The 26,266-nt window shown below is 38.2% G+C and overlaps 1 protein-coding gene across 4 annotated transcripts in view; it reads right to left on the reverse strand.

Annotated features, from left to right (window-relative positions):
- The window catches only part of RELN (reelin), a 3,085,913-nt gene that overhangs the window by 1,752,376 nt on the left and 1,307,271 nt on the right, over positions 1-26,266 (reverse strand). For all 4 annotated transcript variants that reach the window (XM_044088524.1, XM_044088525.1, XM_044088522.1 and 1 more), the window contains exon 10: positions 11,466-11,706. In XM_044088524.1, coding sequence (XP_043944459.1) covers positions 11,466-11,706 — 241 coding nt within the window. The remainder of the gene's footprint in view (positions 1-11,465; positions 11,707-26,266) is intronic.

Genomic DNA, 26,266 nt, shown 5'->3' on the forward strand with positions numbered 1-26,266 from the left:
TAGAAGGGAGAAATGAAGGCATGCCAAAGGGATAGCAAGGATAGAAATATATAATAGTGCTAGAGAAAAGACAGAGTAGGGAGAAATAAGAAGGGGGAGCAGTTGAACAGGAGAGGAGCAGAAAGCAGGAGGATAACGTAGAAGGTGGGAAATATGGAAGAAGTTTACCAAAGTTAAATTGACTGAAAAACAAAAATGAAAAAAGAAAACATGTAGAACATAAACAATGGGAAAGCATGTAGGTAGAGAGATAGAGACAGCTGAATCAGTCCTTACTTTCTGTAAAAGTAGAGTTTGAGCAGCCAGCTCAGCTGTAGATCATTGTTGTAAAAGGCAAACTACTGTAACAGTGCAGAAATGTATTCTTGGGATAAGTTAAACAGTTAGGAGACCTGCCATTTTGTAGGAGACCTGCCATTTTGTACAAATGCAGAGCAGGAGCTTTGAAGGTGGCAGCACACAACCAATGTAACAAAGTTAAATAAAGGAAAGGAAGGGTTATGTTACAACAGTACGGGATCCGACTTGGAAAGAAAGTATGGGCATACATATGTGTGCTAACCCCCCATCCAACCATCAGTCTGACCACTACACTGTGACTTGGAAAGAAAGTATGGGCATACATATGTGTGCTAACCCCCATCCAACCATCAGTCTGACCACTACACTGTGACTTGGAAAGAAAGTATGGGCATACATATGTGTGCTAACCCCCATCCAACCATCAGTCTGACCACTACACTGTGACTTGGAAAGAAAGTATGGGCATACATATGTGTGCTAACCCCCATCCAACCATCAGTCTGACCACTACACTGTGACTTGGAAAGAAAGTATGGGCATACATATGTGTGCTAACCCCCCATCCAACCATCAGTCTGACCACTACACTGTGACTTGGAAAGAAAGTATGGGCATACATATGTGTGCTAACCCCCATCCAACCATCAGTCTGACCACTACACTGTGACTTGGAAAGAAAGTATGGGCATACATATGTGTGCTAACCCCCATCCAACCATCAGTCTGACCACTACACTGTGACTTGGAAAGAAAGTATGGGCATACATATGTGTGCTAACCCCCCATCCAACCATCAGTCTGACCACTACACTGTGACTTGGAAAGAAAGTATGGGCATACATATGTGTGCTAACCCCCCATCCAACCATCAGTCTGACCACTACACTGTGACTTGGAAAGAAAGTATGGGCATACATATGTGTGCTAACCCCCATCCAACCATCAGTCTGACCACTACACTGTGACTTGGAAAGAAAGTATGGGCATACATATGTCTGCTAACCCCCCATCCAACCATCAGTCTGACCACTACACTGTGACTTGGAAAGAAAGTATGGGCATACATATGTGTGCTAACCCCCCATCCAACCATCAGTCTGACCACTACACTGTGACTTGGAAAGAAAGTATGGGCATACATATGTCTGCTAACCCCCCATCCAACCATCAGTCTGACCACTACACTGTGACTTGGAAAGAAAGTATGGGCATACATATGTCTGCTAACCCCCCATCCAACCATCAGTCTGACCACTACACTGTGAGATCGCAATATCAACCACAGTAGAATAACGGCAGAGCGAAAAGACATTGGGAGGAAAAAGTAAAGACATGCATAGAGCAGTATTACCAACGGTAAGTATAAAAACATTTTCAGGAGTAGAAATATGTTAACAGACAGTTAAAGATTGATGAGAAGGATACTTTGGTTAACATTTACTCTTGCATGCAACACTGTTAGCCATAAATGTTAACAGTAATCTCAGCAAAATACTCTTGTTACAATAGTTAAATAAAATGTGACATTTGAAAAACAAGATACAGTCTATGGACTGGTAATGGTAATGTATAAATGGCCCCGAGATACATTTGCATTGTATTTCATATGATATGACTCATATACCAGATCACTGCAGTGACTGAGAAAGGAAGCCATCGACAGGCTAAAACTCAGGAATGTATCTTTTAAGTGTGCATATTTCTTTGAGTGAAAGTAACTAATGTTTTAATTTCCAGTTTACAAAACCAAGACTGAACTGTAATAAAAGCATTTGTATTCATGGTTTTGTACAGTGGTAAATGTATGCCTGTCTCCCTTTTCATTTACAAAAGTACACGATAACTAGTAAAGACAATGCAGGATAAATACACAGGTATCGTGATACATCTGCTGTATGCACATACCTATACATATAACTGGAATTACCAGCCATGCTAATGTAGTCATCCTCCTCCCGGTGGTGCCAGCATGAATAGCCACGCTAATAGCCTTTTTGGTGCTTATACAATATTGTTCAATTTGGAGAGTCAGATTATGCCAATGCATGTTATACACATAAGATAATGTGTAAACCATGAGGAAAGGCACCACCTACATATGTATGACAGCTGCTGTGTACTAATCAATGGGTCTGAGTCTGTTTGGTTATGTCTGCCTATCTCATGCATAACGTGAATCTTCAATATGTAAATGCAATCCAATGGTGAAGAAGAGATGTAGTTAAATGCTATTGTTGAGCTAGTAGAAACAACGTCCATTTAAAAAATATACAAATAATTACATATGTGATCTATGCATTAAGAATTGTGCAGATTGTATGTACAATTGTGTTGTATATACTATCACCCACAATGTAAAAGCAGTAATAAATAATTTAGTATAAAAAGATAAATGAGATGTAATGTTCACACATCTAATATTAACTATTAGATATTAAATATCTATCCAAATTATTGTCAACAAAGCAAAACATGCACTATGTTATTGGCAATACAGATGTAAAGATTAAGCAGATGCAAATTATTAAATCAGATCCTTTTAGTCATATTATTCTGCTTAAGGCATTGGACTACTTTGCCAGATCTGAACTTCATCAGCCTTGTTTAATACAACGGTGAGTTGGGGGTCTGGATGGAAAGATGATAAAATCAGCAAGCAAAAGAGAGTAGTATTGCTGGAACTGAATTCATCAAGTCCTGGTGAGTACCTTCATGAGGTGGACCCTGTTTTTACAAAATCTCACCAAGACAAACTAGATATATAGACTATAATTTATATGGCATATAACATGGACTAAAGTAGGTTAAGAATAAAAAAAAAGAGATCTGGGTGCACAAGTCCTAGGATAAAAAATTGCCCAATCCTAGTAGGCATACTGATGCCAGGGACTGGAAAAATGACAGTGTAGAATCTTCAAGACATGGAAAGATTCCTACAATGAGATTAGATCAGGCTCAGTGGGAGGATGCCCCCCTCCCCGTTGTAGAAGGAGGCAGTAGTTCACAAAAAACACAAAATTTGACAGGCCAAAATAGAGCCATAAGGATGATAGAGTGGACTATTGAGGATAAGAAAGAAATGAGCTATTGTTACTATTATGCATGAAGCCAGAATTTCCAGACAGGAGATATTCAAAAAGATTAAGAGAGGAATTATAGAAAATTACAGGAAAGAAAAATACTTGCTTGAATATATTGTCAAAAGCTTCAAATACAAATTTGTGTACATTAATACAACTGCTTCATGAATAACATAGACCAAACAACCTTGGGTCCTTTGGAAAAAGAAGCATAGATATATAAAGTTTGACAAAAGAAATTTACAGAAAGTCAGCAAGGCCCAAAATGTTAGAAGCCTGACAAAAAAATATGAACATGGGAATCAACACTATTAATAGAAATTCATAGGACATAACAGAAGTAAATAGGATATATTATGCTGCAGTTAAATTAATAACAGATAATATCTTACCACAAAAATACAGGGCAATAAGGGAAAGGAAGGGAAGAAATCAAATGCAATCATGGAAGTATTAAATAGAGAAAAGTATAAAGTGATTAAGAAAGGAAGTTTCATGGTTAGAAGAGTATAGAAGAGGGAACAGATCAACAAAAATACTTAGAAAGATAGATCTTATAAAAGCTATGCAGAGCATTACAACAGACCCAGATCTATTTTACACTATTGCAAATAATAAACTAAAGATATCAGCACAAGCAGAAAAACATGATGGGGTGGTGCCCATGCCCCTTAGGAAGTCTGTAAAAATTGTCAAATTCCCACTTGCTGAGCCTTATTATCTTTCCTCTAGGAAGAGAAAATTGGCTAAAATCTGGGTAAAACTAGTCTTGTAAGTGCTCTTGAGACATCAGTCTAGTAATCTCCTATGAACATATGAACTTAGAAGATATGCAGATAAATATAAAGGAAAATACAAAATAAGCAATTCACTGATGACCCAAAAAGGTTTTGTAGAGAACTGGGATACAAAGCAAAAGGAATAGAAACACCACCAAAAAAGAAGAAATAGACACATTATGGTGAAATATCAATGAAGACCTTGTGGAACATAATAAAGATGCTGAATGGATAGAAGTAAAAGAAACAGGAAGAGGTTAAAATATACAGGATATGAAATGGGATGAAGTAACGACCAGAGAAATTGAAATTAAATTAAGAAAAGCTCTTAAATGGAAAACCCTAGGCCCTGATGGAGTACCTAACATCTGGATAAAATATTAGCAGCTTTACACAAATATTTAGCTCTGAGTAAGAACTACTTTTATGCACACCCTGAATGGATACCAACCTGGTTAACAACAGGAAAAATGATAATTCTCAGGAGTGAACTTGCAAGCTATTCTAAAAACTGTAAATGAAAAACTTACCTTCTGATGATGCATGAACTATACAGTTGATTTGATGCTGATAGAGTTTTACAGTCATTTAGAAGAAAACTCAACTGTGGCAATAAAACAGAAGGGTGTCAGAAGAAAGACATATGGAAAAAAGGATAATTTGTTGTTAAATAAAATCATAATGGAGAATTGTAAAAGGGGAAGAATCTAAGTATGGCATGGATAGATTACAAAATGCATTTGATAGCATCCCACATTCATGGATAAAGGAGTGCTTACAAAGGCATAAGATATGTTTACATTGATAAGTTACATTACAGTGACCATAAAACAGTGATAATCATCTAGAACCAAGGTTTACACTCCCGGGGGCTAGCCCTGCCAATGTAGTTTTTCCACATCACACTTGCACGCACACTCAGAACTATGGACTATTTAGGGTGTCTAATCCACCTACTACATGTCTTCGGAATGTGAGAGGAAATCTGAGCATCCAGAGGAAACCCACTCAAAAACATGGAGGACATGTAAACTCCACACACAAGTTACCTCAGTCAAGAATCAAACCAGTGAACCTCTAGCCATGAGGCAACAATGCTATCTACTGTGTGGGTGGCACAGTGGCACACAGATAACATTGTCACCTCACAGCAAGAGTTTTCCCAGTTTGATTCTCAGCTGGGGTGCCATCTGTGCAGAGTCTACATGTCCTCTCTGTGTTCATGTGTGTTTCCTCTGGGTGCTCCTGTTTCCTCCCACATTCCAAAGACATGCAGTAGGTGGATTCGACACTCTAAACTGGCCATTGGTGGGAGTGCAGGAGTGCAGGTGTGTGGTGTGGAAGAATGACCACAGTAGAGCTAGCCACCCAGTGGTGTAAATCTGGACTCTAGGGGGTTGTCACTGTTGAAGTGACACCTCAACCCCATGTACGAAAATGGAAAAAGGAGTTGTGAATGGATGGATGGACCATGAAACAGTGACAAATCACTTTGCAGCTACACTGTGATAAAGGACAAATCATTATCCCAGGGACAAAAATTCAAAGGGGGATATTCCAGGGTGACTGTTATTCATCATTGTTCTTTTGTCTTGCCCTTAATCCATTAAGCTGTCTACTAAACAGGTCATTGTTCCAATTTGGCTCCCAGAAAACAAGTGCAAAGACTTCTCATCTTATTTTTGTGGATGACTTAAAACTGTATACCTCATCAGATGAGGAGCTGAAAGCACAACTGCAAGTGGTTAAAACTTTCTCAGATTATACAAGAATGTCATTTGGTCTGTCTTGATAAATGTGCAAAAGCAACATTTAAATCAGGAAATCTGCAGCACCAAGGAAATATCAGCTTGGGACAGGAATGTGATATAAAGGAGCTTGAGTAAGAGGAAGTGTATAAATATTTGGGAGATTATGAAGGATCAACAATAAAGCATGAAAAATGCAAACAAAACTCAGTAAGGAATATTTTAGAAGACTAAAATTAATACTGAAAACAGCCCTGACATTTAGGAACGAAAGTCCAAGCTATAAACCAATTTTGTCTTCCTATTCTAACTTACAGCTTTTGGGTGACTGACTAGCCCCAAAATGTACTGGATCAGTAAGACAAGAAAACAAGAAACATGCTTCAAGCTTTTCATATGATATATAAAAATCAGTGTGTATACCAAGATTATATATTCCTTATTCTGAAGGAGGTCTGGGCCTCCTTGAAACTGATTACATGTATAGAACTGCAGTCATAGGACTGCATACATATCTGATGAGGTCAGCAGATATGTATGCAGTCATAGGACTGCATACATATCTGCTGACCTCATCAGATTCAAATATAGTAAAAATTCTGAAACATGAAGAGAACAAGTCTAAGATGACTTCCCTGCTTAGTTTAGCAGAATCCAAAAAACAAACAAAAAAAAAAAAATTAGTGGTTAAATTATAATGGTGTTCCATCTCCCACTTATAAAAATTCCAAAGCATACAACAGAAGCAGATATTCTTATACAAATGTTTTATCATTCTAGTCTGCCAGACTATAAAAATATCTGAACATATATAATGATATTTTAGTTGAGAAGGGAGCTGTACGTACAGTCATCTGTGTTTGAAATTATGTTCATAATCCAGGTTTGTATGTGAGTTAGAGTACCAGGGTCTGAAGCAGGGTCCTTTATGAAGGAGACTCAGACAGGAATTATTGCCTTAGATGTGGCATTTCTGTCATTATGGCTGGGGCAATAGCACTGGTACAACACTCAGTCTAGGCAACACAGAACAAGACCTACATTGTGTGCACAATATTTCTCTACAATGGGCATCCGAGTACGTTAGCATCTCTTACTGCTGAGGCCAGGGGAAGGGGAGTTTCTTATAAATGCAGGAAACTAATGTTCAATCTTGTTTGATGCCTGACAAAGGAAAGCCACTAAAACCTCTTTCTTTAGTGGATAAAAGACCCAGAGGGGTGAGCCAGAGAGACTGCAGCCAGTCTAGATGTGATGGTTAGCATCACTCCCAAATGTTATAGATTTTGCAGAATATCTCTGATTGTGCCTATTTTCCTTGTTTCTCAAATAATTTTCAGTTTTCTGGCAAATTCTTGGAAATTGCAGTCACAAAATAATGACAAATGCCATGTCCTTCAGAAAATGCATGCAAATGTGACACCTGTTATTCTAGCAACTTTTTAAACATATAAGAGAAATATTTAAAATTGTCCCTGATTTTGAGCCTTTGTCCCCCATAATTCTTGGCTTTGTCCTTAATTCTTGAGCTAAGAATTGATACTACGAGGGTTAGAATCAGCTGGAGGCCACCAACATAGAAAATGAGGTGATGTACTGAGATCCATATGCTTTTGAAAAAAATGCTACTTTCTAGAAATATTATTTTGCATAAAAAATATTATGCAGATAAACACATGAGGTACACAACATTTATCCAAACTGAATTTCAGAACCTGTTTCTCTAATGAAACTAAGTGAAAAGGTGTTTTGGAAAGGGGAGTTTAGCTCCCCATGGAGATGTGACAACCTAAGAGTTGAGTATAATGGGTTGGAATTCAGAGTTCTCCCTCTGCATCTTCTGCGTGGGAGGTATGGTGAGCTCTGAGTAATACACCTTTCATTTTATTTTTTCACCTGATGCTACTTAACTGAATTTTGTTGTAAGGGAGTGGCTTTAGTGATCTTTTCTTGACAGAAGTATACCACATCCATTCACACAGTTTTTTACGTGTAATATATTGTGACATTGACAACTAGTTAAATAACATTCTAACTCTTCCAGTCAACCAGTTAACAGACATTTTTGCTTCGAACTGAAAAGCTGCAGCTTTGAAAATCCACGTAAAATTAGACCATAGTCCTGGATGCTGGTATGATTACAAAGACACAACAGTAGAAGAAAGAAATCACAAAAAAATGAATTACACATCTAAAAAAACATTTACTTAGGTATACAGTGGCTGTTATTTACTTAATTTGGCATCTTGCTATAGCAGTAATTTTGTGCTATGTCAGTGTTTGGCATGATACCATGTTTTCTTCCAGTATACATATTAATTACAAAATGAAGTACGCATGCAGTAAATAAAACCATTCTATAAAAACTTTGGTTAGGTTTATTATTTAAAAGTAAAAAGCCGTTTCACTCTACTTCTTTGTGTTCCATGCTGTGGCATCATGCGATGCAGGATTCAGGCTAATAAGAACAGTAACAGCATGTTTCTCTCTTCAGCTGTGGGGCTGTTTTACACCATCAGATCTGTTGTTCAGCTAGCTACCTTTTTATTACTATTTAATTTTATTTTAGTGAAACTGCTGCACAGATCATAACTATATTTGAACAGCGTTTACACTATTAAGCTTACAGAGCATAGTTTAGGATCTAGCAACATTCATTATAGAAGCTTAATTAAGTGGATTTTAGACACTTTTTCATAATTAACATAAAACCAGATCTTACAAATGTGATATGCTTCATAGGAAAATATGTTGGTATTGTACTGGCATGTTTTTCTTACTATTGTATCAGCAGATTGAAGCCATTTAAAATAAAAGGCGTGTAGCAGGATTCAAACTATATTTGAACAGCGTTTACACTATTAAGCTTACAGAGCATAGTTTAGGATCTAGCAACATTCATTATAGAAGCTTAATTAAGTGGATTTTAGACACTTTTTCATAATTAACATAAAACCAGATCTTACAAATGTGATATGCTTCATAGGAAAATATGTTGGTATTGTACTGGCATGTTTTTCTTACCATTGTATCAGCAGATTGAAACCATTTAAAATAAAAGGCGTGTAGCAGGATATACATTTTATTAAAATGCATGATATAACTACCAATTTCATTTTCCACAATCTTGTATCGTGCTACTATAAAACATCTGCCTAAAATGACATGCTATAAATTCTTGCTAAATATTGAAAATAAGGATAGTGCTGAGCAGTCTGGTTCTCCATATTACATCTACAACAAGTAACTGACTCTGGGGTTCGGGCAGGTCCAGCAGTAGTCTGCATAATTACCAAAATCAGCTATGACAATTAACCAGTTCAGTGGCACAGGTGGACAGAGCCTTGACTGCAGCCAAGGTGACTCGGGTTCAGCCTGGGTGCTGATGTAGCTGGCTGGAGAGGGATTGGAGCAATGGGGCAGTATAACAGCACATCCATGCTAGAGGAGGGGAGTTACTCTCAACAGATCAGTATAGTAGCACATCCATGCTACAGGAAGGGAGTTACTCTAAATGAGTTAATATACTAGCACTTCCACAGTAGAGGAAGGGAGTTACTCTCAATGGGTCAATACACTAGTACATACATGCTAGAGGAAGGGAGCTGCTTTCAATGAGTCACTATACTAGCACATCCATGTTAGAGGAAGGGAATTACTCTCAATGGGTCAATATACTAGTACATCTATGCTAGAGGAAGGGAGTTGCTCTCAATGGGTCAATATACTAGTACATCTATGCTAGAGGAAGGGAGTTGCTCTCAATGGGTCAGTATACTAGCACATCCACGCTAGAGGAAGGGAGCTGCTTTCAATGAGTCACTATACTAGCACATCCATGCTAGAGGAAGGGAATTACTCTCAATGGGTCAATATACTAGCACAAGCATGCTAGAGGAAGGCAGTTACTCTCAGTGGGTCAGTATACTAGCACAAGCATGCTAGAGGAAGGCAGTTACTCTCAGTGGGTTAGTATACTAGCACAAGCATGCTAGAGGAAGGCAGTTAATTTCAGTGGGTCAGTATACTAGCACAAGCATGCTAGAGGAAGGCAGTTACTCTCAGTGGGTTAGTATACTAGCACATCCATGCGAAGGGAAGGGAAGGGAGTAAATCTTATCTTCTTATGGCAGAAGGCACAGAAATGCTGCCTATAAAGAAAGGGATCAAGAGGAAGGTTCAGCTATGGAGTGATCTACACTCCAGTACACCACTGCTCATGTGTGGAATCGCACCCTGCTCCAGGCTTAACATAATAAGACCTTCAACTGCTCCTGGCAGTCACAAGTGGAAGTATGTGAAGCCCTGTAAACTATTCCCGTGCTGTCTTACCATGATGACTACTGTCATGGACTCTCATCTCTCCCACTTGGTGTCTTGTCAACATAAACAGGTTTATAATGCTTTTGTCAAACGTACTGTACATTCACTGATCCATTGCTGACACAGTTTATTAATTAATTAATTTCTTATTTGGGATAGAACACTGCCATCTCTAGACCATTTACAGGTTCCACCCCTGAGCTTAAAACAGTATATACAAACTCAAAGTGGTAGAAAACAAAGTGGTTTTACAGCAACCAGAATCAGTATACATACGACAAAATACAGTCTGAAGCAGTAATCAAATGGAAGGAGATAAACTGTCATGAGGAAAACATTAAGTGAAGATCAAATGGAAGGAGATAAACTGTCATGAGGAAAACATTAAGTGAAGATTAATTTGAATATTGAACTAATGTATGCACATCTGAGTGAAATATCAGAAATGCATGTTCAATACATGAAGGGAGTTAACAACTTGCCAACAGGAGAGTGTCTTTCAGAAACAGAAATGTGTAAAAAAAGTCTACTCTGCCACTTAACAGCAATCACGCTGCTTAGTTTTGACTGAAGTTTGCTGCTGTTGCTTTCAAAATGCATTCAACTCACTTATTAATAAGACCTAAAGTATAAAATCATAACAATGCAGGTCTTCTAAAAATAACATGCAAAGTCCTATTTAGTTCCGCTGGCAAGATGCACAGTATGTTTACTCATTGTGGGTCTTGTTATAAAAACTCAGGATAAGAAAATCAGTGTGCACTGGTAAATACTAGGAAAGAGTTTTAGTAGAGAATTAAGGTATTCATTAAAAGACTGGAATCAATAAGGCACTATATCGTTTGCAAACTGTCTTGGACAGCATGCTGCATTTAAACTGCAGCAAATCAGCTTGCTCATACTAAAGCAACAATTCTCATGCAATGTTTATCAATGTCAGAACTAACTGTTAATATTATTTTGACATACGCACACCTTTAGACTGTGTAAAAATTGAATGATATTTAAGGGTATTACCTCCTGTGCTAATGTTATTTTATTTCATCTTAATGGACCCAATTTCTCAGGTACTTAATAGGAAATTGATGTGTCGGTTTTTCTTACCAGATGGTGTTACTGGAATAAGAAGTATCCCTTAATAAAGGCTGTTGATTTACAGTTTTCTGACCTAAATGTCCTTCATTGTACTTCAGCCTTTTTTTTTTTTAAGAAGGAATGAAAACAGTACGTACTTTTACAGTTGCCCCAGGAAAGAAGAGCCAGTTGCCAGTGTCAACAGGATCCAGATTATCTTCCAGAACAATCTGCCTGTGAGCAGCGTTGATGATCAGAATATTGTCCAAGGCCCAGCATGCTTCATACAGCTCACTGGCATGCAAATACTCCTGCTTCCAGCGAAATTTTACATTCTCACCCTTGGCCTCTGGAGGAAGGTACACAATGTGGATCACTGTGGTGGTATTTGAAGGAGCTCTAAAGAAATAGATAGAATAAATTTGAGCAAGTACAAATGATTGCAGTACCTCAGAGTTGCAGAATTCAATGTGACACCCAAATGACATGCAAATATAAATTTCTAAAACCAAGGTATATGTATTGTTCAACATTGTAATAGGGAAGAATCTTGTAACAAAGGAAACATTTAAGTACTATGCTGTGCAAAGCTAGAACTGATTTTCACAATTAGCTTGCATTCTTTAGAAATTGAAATTAGTACTTAATAGCAAGTCTTCACATAACAAAAATAATTAAGGAGTGGCAAAAACAGCTGAGAAATTGTACTTGTAGAGCTTTATGTTTTCTTGCAACTGTTGAATTAAAATATTAAAAAGGGGGTCACTTTTCAAGAGGTCTACAGCCTTAGAAAGGTATCGTTTGCATATAAGTTGAGATAATGAATCTTGATGCTTACTGATATTTCAGTTTATAAACATGTATTTACTTTACCTGGCCCCATGGTGTAGAGGGATGAGCCTCCCCATTCTGAGTACAGACCAGGTAATGCAGGTTTGATTAACTGCACTGGTGTCTGATGAACCAGGCAGGGGAGGAGAAGCTTGAGCAGCCAATGCCAGTTGACTCATCTTTGGAGAGACAGCCTGTTAGGTCTGTAATACTGGTGACACCTACTGGTTACTGAGGGTATCACCTGCCTATAGTGGATATATTGACTTGCTCTGCACCAGGTAAGGGCCTCTCGGTGACATGGGGAACAGGATATGTATGATCGAGTATGCGCACCTGTTCTCCCAGTCAGCTACTACACGTCCACAGGTTTCCTAGGGGTAAGCAAGTCTGAGCAACCAGCTAGTTGACTCACTTCCTACCACCCAACTCTTGCCACCAGAGAAATACGTGGGTTAATATTGCTTCTTGGGCAGGAATAAATGAGCTGTGGGACACTTGTCTAGTCCAAGGACATGAAACTGCTATTCGTATGGAAAGAATGGGCTGACTGACTGCAGATAATGGAGCCATTGGGCAAAGTCCCTCAGAAGAAGGAGATAAAAATTTGAATTTTACTTTATGTAAGTAATAATGCTCAACAGAATGGCTATTCTGGGGGAAATGGTGAACTACCCGGAAGTGTGGTAAAGCCAGACCTCACAGATGGAGGACCTTTTCACCCCTTGAAAGTTTTACCTATAATGCCCACACTGCAGGCCAATATTATGCTTAGGAAACATGCTTTCATGTTTGTTTGTAGATCATTTTTAAGTATATTTTTATCCATGTCCCCATATTCTAATCAATGGCAAACCATGTCCCCATATTCTAATCAATAGAGCCATAACCGAGGCCACAATCCCCTCTATATGGAAAATATCTTATGTCATCCCACTCCATAAAGGCGGTGCCTCCACAGAATTATCAAACTACAGACCAATAGCCATACTGTCACCGCTAGCCAAAATTATGGAAAGATGTGTCCATAAACAACTTATTCATTATCTCACCCAGAACAATCTTATGACCAATTCCCAGCATGGTTTCAGACCTCACCATAGTATGACCACAGCTCTCCTCTCCTTTACTGATACAATTAACCAAAACCTGAATAATAAAAAAATATCCTCTGACCTCTTTCTGGACCTGTCAAAGGCCTTTGACATGGTAAATCACCAGTTACTTCTCCATACATTGGAATCCCTTTACCTAGATAGCTCAGCTCTCAATTGGTTCCATGCTTACCTCTCTGGAAGACAACAAGCAGTCCAGTGGCACAATAAGCTCTCACACCTGTTACCTAATACCATAGGCGTTCCCCAAGGCTCTATTCTAGGACCCCTTCTTTTTTCAGTCTTCATAAATGAACTACACTCAGTCATCCCCAAAGCCACCTGTATCCAATATGCAGACGACTCAACCCTAATATGCTCTGATGTCTCTCTATCCAATTTACAAGTAGCCACCCAACTCTGCTTTACTACAGTCGAAAAATGGCTTGCAGAGCGTAAACTCATCCAAAACCCAAACAAAACCAAATTGCTTCTCCTTTTCCCCACTCCTGACCCTCCTCCCACACATCTCACTATACAATCTAATAATGGAACCATCATCTCACCCGACTCCTATACAAAACTACTAGGAGTTGTCATTGACAACAAACTTAGATTTGACATGCATATCAATCAAACCATTAAGACTGTAAATAAGAAACTTGGATCCTTATACAGAATAAAGAACTTTCTAACCCCTTTTTGCCAAACTAGCCATTGCCCGTACTCACCTTCTTTCTACTCTCCTATATGCCTCTCCTGTTCTTTCTTACCTTAACAAATGTGAATTGAACAAACTCTCTGCTTCTTATAATCACATAGCCAAATTTGTAACTGGATTGCCCTTTAGAACACATCATTGCCTTAATCTGAAAAAACTTGACTGGTTAGAACTAGCCAATCTTCTCAAGTTGAACCAACTCACAGAAGCATTTAAAATCCTAAAACAACCTGATAAAACCCTGCACTGAGTAATGTAATTATTCCTTACTCCAATCTAAGCTGCCTTCGCTCCTCCAACAGACACCTTGTCCACACCACCAAATCCAACAATATGGGTGGTGAAGCTCTCTTTGCTAACACCACTGGAAAGCTAATTCCCTCCCCAACAACCTTAGGCTAATTTCCTCCCTTGATCAATTTAAAAAGACTCTAAAACAATATTTTAAGGTGAAATGGCTCTGCCCATGCATATATCCAGATTAGATGCCATCCGTTTAACATAGGCCTCACTTACTCCATAACTAATCCAAAACCATTAGGACAACTTGAGAGGGGACCTTTAATCCATCTGCCTACTATCTGCTCACCACCGGAACCATATTTTAAAATCTGTCTCAATTTTCCTATTGCACTACTTTAATAATTGCATTAAGAACTGTAGTTAAACTGTTAGGTTATAGTAACTAATTTTTATGTAATTTGTATTTTCCTATTTTTCCTTTCTTTTATTTTTATTTTTATTACTATTTCACTGTTTTGTAACTATATTGTCTCATACCTTTGTGGAGCTTTTCTCCCCGGGCCTCCGCTGAAAATGGACATGTATCCAGTCGGACTATCCCGGTCAACAAATGTAAAATAAATAAATAAATAAATATTTCTAAATGGTTTTGCAATTTTAAGAATAATTTTGTTTGCTTCTTGAATTTTTTTTTCTTGGAACAGGAGTCCCTTTCCTTGTTTTGTGTATTATATATACTACAGCTCCTGTGTGTCTGGCCCTTGGTGGGTTTTGCTAATGTGCATGTAGTGAGGCAATAGTGCAGCCCTTGCAAAGAAGACAACAAAGCAAAGAAACAAACTGGAGCTCTCCATGTCCCTAGTCTTCCCATAACCTACCTCCATGTCCACAGGCTCCCCATAACCTGTCTCCATGTCCCCAGGCTCCCCATAACCTACCTCCATGTCCCCAGTCTCCCCATAACCTACCTCCATGCCCCCGTCTCCCCATAACCTACCTCCATGTCCCCAGGCTCCCCATAACCTACCTCCATGTCCCCAGTCTCCCCATAACCTACCTCCTTGTCCCCAGTCTCCCCATAACCTGCCTTCATGTCCTCAGTCTCCCCATAACATACCTCCATGTCCCCAGGCTCCCCATAACCTACCTCCATGTCCCCAGTCTCTCCATATCCTATCTCCATGTCCCCAGGCTCCCCATAACCTGCCTCCATGTCCCCAGGCTCCCCATAACCTGCCTCCATGTCCCCAGGCTCCCCATAACCTACCTCCATGTCCCCAGTCTCCCCATAACCTTCCTCCATGTCCCCAGGCTCCCCATAACCTACCTCCATGTCCCCAGGCTCCTCATAACCTACCTCCATGTCCCCAGTCTCTCCATAACCTACCTCCATGTCCCCAGGCTCCCCATAACCTGCCTTCATATCCCCAGGCTCCCCATAACCTACCTCCATGTCCCCAGTCTCCCCATAACCTACCTCTATATCCCCAGGCTCCCCATAGCCTACCTCCATGTCCCCAGGCTCCCCATAACCTACCTCCATGTCCCCAGTCTCTCCATAACCTGCCTCCATACCCCCAGTCTCACCATAACCTACCTCCATGTCCCCAGGCTCCCCATAACCTACTTCCATGTCCCCAGTCTCCCCATAACCTACCTCCATGTCCCCAGGCTCCCCATAACCTACCTCCATGTCCCCAGGCTCCCCATAACCTGCCTTCATATCCCCAGGCTCCCCATAACCTACCTCCATGTCCCCAGTCTCCCCATAACCTACCTCCATGTCCCCAGGCTCCCCATAACCTACCTCCATGTCCCCAGGCTCCCCATAACCTACCTCCATGTCCCCAGGCTCGTCTCCCCATAACCTACCTCCATGTCCCCAGTCTCCCCATAACCTACCTCCATGTCCCCAGGCTCCCCATAACCTACCTCCATGTCCCCAGGCTTCCCATAAGCTGCCTTCATATCCCCAGTCTCCCCATAATCTATTACATCATCATTTGAGGTGGCACAGCCTTGGTGGAATGTTAAATATACTTATATAAACTGCTTAATGCTGTTTTCAAGATGGTACAGTATAGAACTGCCATTTGTCTTATATTTAAAATTCACCAGTTAAATATCATCTTTAAGGTATTCCATGTTCTGAACATTTTTACCTGCAAAGCCTTTAACATTCATTAAAATTTCTATGATCAAAACCTGTGGATTCTACTCAAAGTAGCACTTAAAAACTGAATATGAGAAAAAGTAACTCAAAGCTGTACACAGTTCTTATTCAATATGTGTACTATACTTGTTTACTTTTCTTCTTTTGCATGTATGACATTTCTTACTAATTTTTTATGCATAATTCTTTATCAATATGCCTTACTCATATTATACTGTTTGCTGTACTGCAAATACATTGCATGTTTGTCTGCTCTCCTGAGCCCACGTTGTGACTGGAAAGGGCCTTTGGGCCATCTTACCCACCTAGTTAACAAACAAATTAATTATCAAACAAACAAACAATTTAACAAAAAATAAATAAATACATAATATTGCATGGCACACTATGAAGCCATCTTGACTGGTGAGTTAACTTTGCCCTTTATTCTGTTTATAATAACTATCTTACAGATTTTTCATTCTGTAGATATTCCAAGGCCACCAAGTCCTATGACCATTCACACTTTGCCAGTACCTTCCTTCATGCTATATTCTCCAGGACAGCCATACTGGTTAGTTCTGGAGTAAATTTGTGGCTTCCAATTAAGTCATCTAGGTGCCTTTTAAAGGAAAACAGTGGGTTGTACTGCTTAATATGTAGGGGAAATTTACAGCCCAGAGGTTTGTGAAACACTGGGTTATAAACCCATCCCTCCACTGTATTTTATTTATCTTTTGGTGTTTTAGGCCCCTTGTTCTACTAGTGGATAAGATCTTGGATTTGCAGAGATATAGGAGTTCCAGGCATATATCTCAACCTATTAGCACAAGAAATCTTGTCAAAGCCTAAAATAATGGGGGGGGGGGGGAACAAAGGCCCAAAAGAGAGACAAATTTTATATATTGCTCTTATAAACTTAAGAAGTTTATTTATTTTTATTTTATTTTACATTTGTTGACCGGGCTAGTCTAGCTGGATATATGTCCATTTTCAGTGGAGGCCCAGGGAGAAAAGCTCCAACGGTATTACAAGTACTTCACAGAAACAGGCAATACAAGGTAAAAATTATAAACACATTGAGTCAGAACATGAGATACACATGCAGACAGGCATAGTCATAGCAGGAAATTACATAAACAAAGTTTAGTAGATATTTGCTATACAAATTCTAAAAATATAACTATATAACATGGAGAAAGGTGAAAAGAAAATAATAAAAATATTAAAAATTTTTTTTTTTACATATGTCTATAGGATGATGTGTGAGGAGGAATTAAGGAGGAAAGTAACAAGGAAGGTTAATCTGGGTTGTTACAGGAATAAAGCCAGTGTTTATTGAGATGTGTTTTCAGCTGTCTTTTAAAGAGTGGAAGACTAGACAAAGATGACATATCAGATGGCAGTTTGTTCCACATTTTTCCAACAGAGTTTGAAAAAAGGCTGTCACCTGCAGAGTTATTGGGTTTGGTAATATTAACCAGTAGTTTGTTTGAAGAGCGTAGGTGTTTCAAGTTATTATAAGGCGTAATGAGGTTAGAGAGAATTGGTGTTTTAGAAGGCTGATATAGAATTTTGTGAGTAGTTAAGAGCTGTTGATAAATGAGCCTGTTAGGAAGTTCAAGCCAGCCTAGTTGTTTTAGGTTAAGACAGTGATGAGTTCTGAAGAGGGATCCTGAGACAAATCGAGCAATATTATGGTAAGATGTAGCAAGTTTCTTGAGGTTATTTTTAGAGAGATTGGTATAAATAGGGGAAGCATATAGAAGGGTAGAAATAAGGTGAGAACTAGCTAAGGTGGTCCGAGCTTCAGGTGTAAGGAATGGTTTGATTCTATAAAGGGAACCAATCTTTTTGTTTATTACTCTTATTGTGTTGTTTATATGAGAATCAAAATTGAGATTGTTGTCAATATTTATTCCTAGTAGTTTTGTAGTAGAATCAGGAGAAATCAGAGTGTTATCAGAGGAAGTAATAGAGAAGTTAAGAAAGGTTGATTTGTGGGTAGGTGAGAACAATAGCAACTTTGTTTTCTTGGGGTTGAGGAGTAGGCAACGGTCAGAGAACCAGTGTTCAACAGTGGACAAAGCTTCTTGGGTAAGTGACAGGAGTTCAGTCTGAGAGGAAGCAGTGCAGATTATAGTGGAATCCTCTGCATATTGTATGCAAGTAGTGTTTGGAATAGCTGGCTGGAAGTCGTTAATAAATATATAAAATAGGAGTGGGCCAAGGATAGACCCTTGAGGTACACCTAAAGAGATAGGAAGGAGATTAGATAATGAGTTTTTCCAAAGTACTGCCTGCCGACGGTTTTCTAGGTAAGATGTAAACCAGGATAAGGAAGAAGGATGAATTGAAAGAGATTTTAGTATGTGCAGAAGAAGTTTATGATTAACCATGTCGAAAGCTTTTGAAAGATCTATGAAGATAGAAGATGATAGATTAGTGTTGTTACGGTTATGGTTGATAGCATTAGTAAAGGAGAGTAATGCAGTAGTGGTACTGTGAGAAGGTCTAAATCCATGTTGACTGTTAGCAAGTAGGTTGTTATGGAGAAGGTGGTTAAGGAGTTGTTTATGGATACATTTTTCCATGATTTTGGCTATAGGTGATAGCAATGCTATGGGACGAAAATTAGAGAAGTCATTAGAATTGCTCCCTTTGTGTAGTGGGATGATGTGAGATATCTTCCAAATGGAAGGGAAAATTCCTTCCTTTATAGATCTATTTATCAGGATTGAGATGGGATAGGCAATGGCTTTAGCTCCTATCTGCAGAAATTCTGCAGGAAGTTTGTCTGCAGAGGGGGTGGTGGGTTTAAGTTTATGGAGTAGGGATGAGATAAATGAGGTAGATACAGGTTGAAGAAAAAGGGGAAGAGAAGTATGTAAAGTAGGTGTGGGTAATTTAGAGGTGTCAGGAGGTAAATGATTTGCTAGAGTTTGGATAGTATTGGTGAAGAAAGAGTTGCTAAGATAACATGTTTTTTGTTAGTGTGCTTTTTCTGAGGGATTTGATGTTTGAAATTCAAATGCATGTCATTATGTAGTAAATTCAGTCCTCATTGATTTATCAGGAAAAACACAAATGTTATGATGAACAGACTAAATGGTAAATATCTGGATATTCTGTAAAATCAGAACAGCTGAGAGGTGTGGGTCCAGGACAATCAGGCCTCTAATGGCACAGTAAGTCAGACAGAGATCTCCCCTCACTAATATACAACACTGAATAAAGAGATAAAGTTTCCAGTAGCTCAGGGACTTTTGGGCCTGTGATCTTTTTGTCTAGTTATTGCTTACTTATATTCTCCACTTCTTTTTCATATGTATGTATGTTGCTTTTTAAACTTGTTCCCTGATCTAGTTATTATATTGATAACATGAGTCATTTGCAACAGAGGATAGCCTTTACTTTCAGTTGTTCGGTCTATGAATGATTGATGTGATTTCATTTAACATCAGTTTAGTGATGCCTTTCATCTTATTACTGTCTATGCCATATACTAATCAACCCATCTTATTCTTTTTCATACTCCTGTAGTAGCATTCCAGTTTTGCTATACCTGTACACACCTTAGGCAACATAAGTATGGGAGATTTCTGCAATGTTGTGGTACAGATTCATGCCAACAGCTTTATTCCTTCATAATGACTTGTTGTATGCCTAGATGTGGCTTGAAATGCAGAGGGGTCTCATGGGACATCATGGGGGATTATTTCATTGTTGGAGTACATGTACGGTTGGCATGCTGCTTGAAGTTGATGGTGTCTATCTGTGGGTGTTTGACAAACCTTTTAGACAGTGTAGGATCCATTGTAATTCTCTGCAGTGTTAAAGATTTAGGTTTTTCATTAGAGTGGGCAAGGGAAGTTTAATGCATGTAGAGTATGGCAGGAGACCTGCATATTTTAGTAGGAAACATGATATTCCAATGTTTTCAAATTATGTTCGTCTGAATGATTGGGAGAATATGTTTTTTACAAAACTGTATCTGCCTGGTCAACATTATTAGAGTGGAATGATTCCACTTTGTGAAAACTCTGGGTTGCCTGGTCATTTAATCTGTCTTTATGCATTATTGTAGGCCTGATGTTTTTTGCTCCATATACAATCAGATTTCAGCATTTTCTAAACCCATTTGCTAAATTTCATTATTTCACACTCAGTAGCCCTGGCAACATCTTTTGACTCAGCGGTTACCTTATTTAATTTTGCAGTTAATGTATACCAAAACATCTTACAGAATTGTTTAATTACTATGACTTTGAATTGTTTGCAGGATTTAGACTACTGAATTATGCAAAGCAAATTTCTTACCTCTTGTAAGACCAACTAAAACAGAACAAAGACATATGTGCTTTGATGGCAGGAAAAGACAGCACTTCCATCCAACTTTTACTTTTTATGTTAAACTAAGTTGTCCTGTTCCTGAATAAATACTAAAGTACAGATTAAATGGCAGTATTGTTCAAAGTCTTTAGAAACATAGGAACAATAGTAGGCAAGCAGTAATGGAGACTATAAGATACCTTGCCATATGCACCTTTAAGGAAAAACACTTAAAAGTTTGTATCATCCTTTTCAAGCTCTTAATAGTGCTCAACTCCCTAATCTAGTGTATATGATAATCCTGGTGCAAATTTGTATCTACCCATTCAAGCATTAAGACTAGCCAAAAACACAGAAAAAGTAGTTGTTTGTTTGTGGTGATAACTAACTCCATAGGCTGGGAATACACTGAGTTAGAAACTTTTCTCTCCAGTGAGTCTTGTTTATTTTTGGTGTACATTTAAATAGTCCTTAGTGTGAGCATTTGTAGAGACACTAATTTTGTGAAGAAATAGGAGACCATATAGGACTTAGATCCCTTTGCCTTGAATTCTTAAACTTTTCCAGTTTTTCAGTCCAGTATCTATTAAAAGTTAGCAACCCATATACATATTGTTCTCTATGTGAGAAAAACATTTTTCATGATGCTCTTGAATTACTGCACTAATATTTTAAGATTGTTTTAATTTGCCCTTAAATACTTATTTGTTTTCTAGAAATTCTGCAGTCTAAGCGTCCTTGGTTTCTTTGAAATACCAAAGTGTACGACATCTGTCCTCAGTGTTATAGACTTCAGTGGAGTGGTAATCACTGCATTGTCTCCTCCTAGTTAAGCACTCATTTTAGAAAATTGTCTCTTCATAGTTAAGCACTCCTTTTAGAAGAAGTGGCATGCAAAATAACAAGGGGTTTCCTGGAGATACAACTTCAGAACAGTGAAAAACTGGTCCATTTTATTTTAATGTAGAATTAAGGCCATTACATTTTCAGTTACAAGTAATATTATCATCAAAAATAGAGAGTTTTGATGAAGGTGTTAGAGAGTTCACCAAAGAAGGCTTCCTAAGCCCAATGCTCTGAACAGGACTGGCATACATTTTGGGTAAAAATACAGTTCCCAGGGAGAAAAAATAACACAGAAAAAAAGACAAATGAACAGGAACAAAAACAGGAATACATGGCTGTTTTTAATCTGCAACTAAGGATGAACAACTGTGCATTTTGTTTGAAAAGACAGTCACAATAGCCTAGTATGTGAAACAAACAGTAGGGCAATAACATACAGAAGTGAAACTGCTACAAGGAAAAGTACACGATCTAGAGTAAGACAGAGGAACAATTAAAACTGAGCTGTAGGAAGAGATTCACACATTTCAAGACTCAACAGGCATAATAAGAAAATAGGAAAAAAAGATGGCCGACAGTGAAAATTGCTCAAGAATCATAACATCAGGATAACTGGAATACAAGAGAGAATGAACAACAGTGAACTGGAAACGTTTGTAATGTTACCATTGTAGGACAGTTTCATGATACCAAGAAATCAAGAAGCACTAAGAGAGGATTCAGAGGGTGGCTGTCAGAAAGCAACAGCAGAAAGCAGACCCGGGCATGTTTTTGCAAATTTCCACTCTCTTGTTGTAAAGTGAAATAATCATAAGGCATGCAGAAAATTTTAAAGTTATAAAGAATCAATACAGAATGCTAGAGACAACACAAACATTTTTATTTACTGCTCTTGGACAAGTTCCCCACAACCATCATGGAGGCCCATGGAAGTTACAGATCAAATACTGTGAGCTCATCTGGCAAATTTGGTTGAAGGCATGTGAAGCTTCAGATCTTAATGGAAACATATCCATTAACAGTATTCTTAAAATGCATGCTTCAAAGTTATAAATATGTTTTTAATAAGAATATTCAGGAATGAGTTTGCATGACATAATTTACTAATGCAATATTCTTTGCATATATATAACTTGCCTTGTTTATATGTACTTATGTTTATTTATTGTGTGTATTTCTGCACTTGTACTTTAAAATCTCCTTATTTCAACTGATCATGTGATGAATCCTTCAATATTTAGACGAGTGTTTCTTTTATTTGTTTGTTCTGATGAAGTCAGTATGCAGAAAAGCATTACATGTCTTTTTATTAAATTTGTTACTATTATCCCTTGTAGTTTATTTTGGTGGTAGACCTAGTGTTCTAGTGTTGTGGATTGGTTCTTTATTCTTTTAGTCTAGTTACTCCATTTTTGTTTTTCTTAGTTTCCTTTGGAGCTTTGCACTTATGTCATTCCCAGCTTTGCACTTATGTCATCCCCATACCTCTCAACTTCTTAGCAAAAGAAATCTGAACAAAGCCTAAAATAACCGGGGGACAAAGGTCCAAACTTAGAAAACTGCTAGAACAACATACATTTCTGAAGGATATGAAGTCTGAAACTCAGATGTATTATTTCCCAGAAAACCACACATTTTATGAGAGGCAGACCAAAAATATGAGGCAAAAATCTGGACATTCTGTGAAAATCTGGATAGTTGAGAGATATGAATGGTCATCACCTGAATTATTTTTCATAATGGAAAACTCTCAGAAAGCAGTACTATTGCACAAAGACATTAAAGCTCTTACTGCTGAACTGACTAGACTTGTATTATGCCTTTTAACCCAGTTAGTGGTGGCTTCACTGGCTACACAAAGAGAGATGAACAGCAACCATTAATCTTCCTTACATGTTAGGCAACAACAAGAACAGTTCCGTGGGACTCTGTCAGCTGATTCTCTTGTCCCTGGTACAATAGATCAACCTAGGGTGCATTCTGGTTGTGCATCCTCACAGGGAGTTCACAAAACAGAATGTACCAACACAGCTAACAGTAATGGATTACATGACCAAGCACAGCCAAACAGCAATGGTATTTCAAGAATGAACAGCATTTTGACTCATTCTGTTTCACAGCAACAAACACCAGAATTAAAAACTTTGTTGGAATCAAAGCCTTCATCTGTTTCAAATGATACAACAGGTAACACTTTTAGTTTACAAGTAACTGCTATCTGAAAGAAATCATTACTCTGAAATGAGTGCCTAAGGGGTTAAGAATGCATAAATACCCAAATGACACTACGGAGTGGTCAAGTAACTAACTGTTAACTTTGATAGACTTATGAGTGGTGGCCGCAGTGGTGCAGCAGTTAGTGTTGCAGCCTCACAGCAAGAGATTCTCTGGTTCGATCCTTGGCTGGGGTGCCTTCTGTGCGGAGTCTGTATGTCCTCCCTGTGATTGCGTGGGTTTCCTCCAGGTGCTCCAGTTTCCACCCCACATCCCAAAGACATGCTGTAGGTGGCTTGGGCACTTTAAATTGGCTCTAGGTGTGAGTGCTTGCATGTGTGTGCCTTCTGTGGAAGGTTGGGTGCCACCACTGCCAATCATGAGTGGACAGGTGATCAGCTGTGTCGACCCCTAACTGGGAAAGCCAAAAGAAGGTTGCAGACTTATGAGATTCATTATAAAAGAGAATGAGAAAAAAATTGAGTCTTTGCTTTAATGAGATGCATACTGTTCACAATTCCTTTTGTGCAAACTTATTTGGTGTTAAAAGAGGGACATATAAACAAGAATTTATACTGCTGACAAGCAGCTTACTAATATTAAGGATAAAAAAAAAATAAGAGAAATTAGCATGTGATAAACAAGAGTATGACAGCCATGCCGCTTATCCATTACTCCCCATCTGAATTCATATATAACCAACTCTAATGGGCAGAACAAACTGCTTGCTTCAGAGGGAAATGATTTATGACCACAGAACATCACCCCACCCCCCATCCCTTTTCTGTGGTTTCACAACAGCTTCTCCCATTATGGCTATTGGAACACCCAGTCAACAGGGACAGCCAGCATGTTCAGGAAAGTCAACAGCCACTGTTCACTACCCAGCAGAGTTAACAACACTCCTTGGGGGAGGGAGAGTGGAAGGGGCAGGAAGTATTGAACTTGAACTTTGACACTACTCTGGGTATTTCTGTTGACATTCACTGTGTGATTTTTTTCAAAGATGGTTTTAATATTTTTAATAACAGTTGACTGGACTTGATCAGTATTTTGAACTCTTTAAGACAGGTTTTACCTTTGTATTAACTGGTGGTTTGGATGTGGCTGACTTTATTTTGGATCTTAAGTTATATACCAGGAAAATTAACCTTGCTGTTTTGTGTAATAGTTAGTTTCATGCATCATGGCAGTTATATTTTAAAAGGAAAAGTGCATTTTACAGCCCCCCTCCCATATTCTGTTGCTATGTTTGAAATGATTTGTAAGAGATGCATTTGCTTGTGAAATTATATAAATCATTACAATGTTATTATCTTAGGAAGGATAAAAACACATTTCTCACTGATTTAGTTAATGGCAGGAGCATTAGAATTATGAAACCGGACAAGGGAGAAAAGCCAGTCATAATGAATATAATGGATTACTCCAGCCATATGTCAGGTATGTTAAACAAAAACGAGCAATACTGCAGAGTATCGAAAAATTAGATTATAGTGTACATCATAAAATTGATTTTTTATTACTGGATATGGTTCAGCAACTAACCATAACCCTTGTTTTTTGAAAGCTGATTTCCCCCTTATACCAGTGATATTTGGAATTTCAAAGTCCACTAGAATCCATTAAATCTACCTTCTGCCTATTGTGGTTGCAGCCAGTTCTAAAAAACACCCTCTTGTTGTACACACAGACAAATTAGCTAAGGAACTTTATTTAAAATATCACTATGGTGAAAGATTCCTGGGATTTTCTTAAGAGTATTAGTAATTGCTTGATTACTGCAGATTTACCATTTTTATTGCAATAGATGTTGTGGACCTTTTCTCAGTTATTCCACCTATAATTGGCTTGGAATGGTTCAAAGAAGCTTTGCTTGAATATGACTTTTAAACAAACAATGACATCAGTGTTTTAGTTAAATTCATTGAAACAGTTTTAACAAACAATTTTATTTATTTTGAAGGGTAACTTTTCCTGCAAGCTAGCAGATTGGCTACAGGGGTGGCTTGCGACCCCCTATATGCAAATTTGATATTGTTTTATTGGAAGCAGTCCTTCATTTTTAACTTTGTCTACGTTTCCAGTTTTAGCATTTACTTTAGATGTTTGAATGATAGTTTTTTATTATAGAATGACGATCTCCATAAATTAAATTAATTTTTAGATTACATCCAGAACACTGAGTTTTTTAAAATTCACCCACAAGCATTCGAAGGGTGGTATTAACTCCCTTGACATTCAGATTAACAAAAATTATGATTTCTGTAGTTTTACATCTAACAGTTATCATAAACCTACATTTTCTAACACCTATCTGCATTTTTCTAGCAACCACCTTCTCAGTCAAAAAAAGAAATATAGTTAAGGGACACCTGGTAGGGTTAGCTAGGATTATTTTTGTGGATGAGACACTGGTTAAAGAGACTGATAAATTATAGGCTGTATTCTTGCAAAGAGGATGCTCCCCAAGCATGTTGAATAAAACAAATTAAGAAATCTTATTAGAAAGAAGCACAAAGATAA

This window comes from Protopterus annectens, chromosome 11.part0, assembly GCF_019279795.1.
Source record: "Protopterus annectens isolate FY-2018-M chromosome 11.part0, PAN1.0, whole genome shotgun sequence".
NCBI lineage: Eukaryota > Metazoa > Chordata > Ceratodontiformes > Protopteridae > Protopterus > Protopterus annectens.